At 46.2% G+C, this 3,332-nt stretch overlaps 2 protein-coding genes across 3 annotated transcripts; one reads left to right on the forward strand and one right to left on the reverse strand.

The window, feature by feature from the left end:
• Window positions 1-1,273: 1,273 nt before the first annotated feature.
• On the forward strand, window positions 1,274-2,287 carry H257_19256 (hypothetical protein; the record flags this gene model as incomplete). The annotated part of the gene is made up of 4 exons (XM_009848403.1): window positions 1,274-1,626; window positions 1,691-1,937; window positions 2,079-2,198; window positions 2,252-2,287. 4 exons carry the CDS (start codon window positions 1,274-1,276, stop codon window positions 2,285-2,287), a joined length of 756 nt encoding a protein of 251 aa, XP_009846705.1.
• Window positions 2,288-2,429: 142 nt separating this feature from the next.
• On the reverse strand, window positions 2,430-3,283 carry H257_19257 (the record flags this gene model as incomplete). 2 transcript variants are annotated; one of them, XM_009848405.1, is made up of 3 exons in its annotated part: window positions 3,038-3,283; window positions 2,796-2,988; window positions 2,430-2,731 (listed from the first exon to the last, which is right to left on the reverse strand). In XM_009848405.1, the coding sequence occupies exons 2-3, from the start codon at window positions 2,977-2,979 to the stop codon at window positions 2,430-2,432; spliced, it is 486 nt and encodes a 161-aa protein (XP_009846707.1). In that variant the 5' UTR covers window positions 2,980-2,988; window positions 3,038-3,283. The 2 variants fall into 2 exon arrangements, with proteins under 2 accessions (XP_009846707.1, XP_009846706.1); XM_009848404.1 differs by having other exon boundaries at window positions 2,796-3,283.
• Window positions 3,284-3,332: the final 49 nt, after the last annotated feature.

The following is a 3,332-nucleotide window of genomic DNA, read 5'->3' on the forward strand; positions in this document are numbered from 1 at the left end:
AGCCCCGAGTGTTGGAGTGATTTGGACGAGGGGGCTGGCTTTGGTACAGTGCGTTATTCGAATCTCGTAGATTTCCCATGATTTTTCACTAGTGTTACGTCCACTTGCTCTACGAAGTTACCTGTCAAAGCAACTCAACCGACTTAGACTGGTTGATTTTGTTGGATTTTTTTCTGTATGGGGCTCACAAGATATGCGCATTCGCTCAGATTACTGTGGGTGGTGTTAGTGCCACGTATATATATATAACCTAGTGGCATCCTTTTGTGCTCAGGTATTGGATCTTAACTTTCTGAGACTCCATAAAATGTTCGTGGTCTATGGTTTCACTGGTGTTATCGTTTCAAGTTCAGACATGTCATTCCGATTTAAAGTCGAAAGTTGGTATCTGCGAGTAGATTTCACACACTGATATTGCCTAGGGGAAAACAGTGCGGCTTCAATTGTACAATCCTGTGGTGGATTACTTTTGTTTGTATGCTTCGATAAAATATGGCATAAATGCAATTACAGAAAGTGTGGTGTTCTATGTCCTCTAATCAATGGCTTCGACGTGATTTTGCACCAAACGATAATATTTAATTTTTCAGAAAATTTATATTCCGAATAGTCCAAATTTCACTTTCTATCACCCTCGTCAGTATTTTTCTTGAAGTTCGCTGCACCAATTCCTAATCACCCCATCGAAATGTTGCTTGTTAGTGTCGTCGGAACGACCAAGACTTGTGGACCCTAATGCATAGGTTATACGAACTACGTCATTCCTCATGTATCCAAGAACTAACTTGTCGGCGCCAACATGAAGCGGAAAATCTCGATCATGGATAACCGATTCAACCAACATCTGTGTGCGATGAACGAACTCGTTGCCAGGACAAACCGATACAAATGGCGATATTATTGAGCGATTGTCCTGGATTCCAACAATGATTGATGGGCAGCTAGCTAAAACCTCTGCTTTTGTGAGCAAACATGGCTGACAAACTCATACAATTTATGGCAGGGTACTTTAATGTTGACGATGCCAATTTAACTGTTAGTCGTGATGTTCATCAATTCCAAGCACGGTGTCCAATCCAAACGTGGCTACCATATCTGGGGTAATTATTAGTATATTCAAGTTGAAAGGCTACCGGAAGCAGTACCTTGCTAAGAGCCTGGTCTGTGAACATTTTGTTCCCGCTTTTGGTCATTCACGCTTGGTCCGGATAATCGTTAATCGGATTAAATGTACATTCTTGGTCGGGGAAGGCATTCACGCTTTGAAATAACCATGGACACTTTCAAGCGAGTTGCTGTTGCTGTCGCCACGGTGGTGTGTGCTGTGTGTATGTCAGTCGCCCCCATCACAGGTGGTGGGAAGTACAACGTGTTGACAATAACTGAAGTCAACTTTGACATAATGTTGGGGGACCCTCACTACGAGCAATGGTTTCGCGACAACCTTCGATGCGACCAGACCACCTTTGGACGACTAGTTGTATGGCTGCGTTGTCAGATGCCCCAGCAGTTCCTGCGTCGTTCCGTGCATTCGTTTGAGAAGAAGGTCGCAGTGTTTTTGTTCTTTCTCGGCTCAGAAAGAGGATACCGTGAGACCGCAGCCGCATTTGGGATGGCCAAGTCCTGGTGTATTGATGTTGTGGCGTCCTTTGTGCTTGCAGTATCAAACCCATGCACATGAATGGATCAGTATCCCCACCAGCTCTAGTGAGTGGCATCGAATCGAGCGTGGGTTTTTCAAGTGCCAAAAACTACCAGGGGTTGTAGGAGCCATCGACGGCACCTTAATCGATATTCAGCGTCCTCGCGAGTATGATGGATTCTACAACCGGAACGGCAACCCGTCGCTTAATGTGCAAGCCATGGTGGACCATAAAATGGTCTTTTTATCGGTGGACATTCGCCCGGGATCATTTTCGGACAAGCAAATATGGAAAGTATCCGTACTTGGGCAGTCCATACGTCGACGTTTACCAGCTGGTTGTTATCTTCTTGGTGACTCTGGGTATACACTACTACCGTGGCTACTGACGCCATATGTGCCGCATGAAGAAGGTGGTGCGTTGACGAGGTCCCAGAAGCGGTTCAATTATCGGCTGTCGAGCACCCGCATGGTTGTGGAGTGCGCTTTCGGCCGCTTGAAAGAGCGGTTCCGAATTTTGAAGACTGTGATGAATGAAAAGTCCCTCGACCACACCGTTGCCATAGCTACCTGTTGCTTCGTGTTGCACAACGTGTTTATTCATTTCAGCGATGGTTTGTTTTCTGCACCGTGTCGCCGACGTGACCGAAACACATATTTCCAACCTGCCGACAAGAGTGAAACCGAAACGAATCAATTTATTCGTCGGACGGCAGTTGCCAAGCGAAACGGAATTGCCAACATTAGATTGTATTGAATGTAACTGTTACAATTACTTGTCCATGAATCAATTTTCTTTTTGGGCAACTAAATGGGCGAGGAGTTTGGCCATCGTCGCGGACTGTCCTTGAATTGCACGCAATACATCGTCCATAGTCGTTCCAGTTGTTGGCACGTGACTGACAGTGGGCGCAGCAGCTAGCGATGTCCCCAAGTGAATCAGTCCATCCTTGAGAGCCAAGAAGCCGGCCTCCAAGGCCTCACTATGTTTCTTGGGTTTAACCACTTTCGATCGCTTCTTTCGACGTTCGTACGATGTTTCATCATCGCTCTGATCCTTCAAATCGTGCTCATCCTTGATATCGATGTCTAACATTTTAACCAAAAGAAATTCTATAACAAAAAATAATATTTATATTTTTTTTCTGGATACCGTCCGAGTAATCGTTGCGTTTGTCGTCTGTAACGTCAGTCGACATCAGCGATTCTCGCTGATACCCCTTTTTCGCGCTCCAATACTCCAGCATCACATCGTAATGCAACGGCAGGGGTGACAACGCAGCGTTCCCAGTCTGGCTGGGACTGGAAGGCTTAGAAATTACCCATGCCGCTTTCATTTTCGTAAACTATGAATTGGAAATTTTTATGGTACCAAATGCAAGCACACATATGTACCTTGTCCTGTATCTAGGCGACCGAAATGTCTCGCTCCATGGACACGCTCAACTCAGCAGCAAGCATGACATAGGCAGCCTTCTTCTCAGCGTTGTTCTTAGATTCGAAGCGAAGCGCCAAGTGGGACTTGTAGCGTAGATGGAACAACGCCGCAACGCCGTCGTCATCCCACAGATGGGTCCGTTTTGGTGTTGTGGTGGGGGACCGCCGCGAACGCTTGGAGTTCGTTGGCTGGGGTGTTTGCGGTTCTACACGACGAAAGTGAGAGTAAGTTAACGGTCAAGTTATGTCTACC

This window comes from Aphanomyces astaci (genome assembly GCF_000520075.1).
Source record: "Aphanomyces astaci strain APO3 unplaced genomic scaffold supercont1.440, whole genome shotgun sequence".
Lineage (NCBI taxonomy): Eukaryota > Oomycota > Saprolegniomycetes > Saprolegniales > Verrucalvaceae > Aphanomyces > Aphanomyces astaci.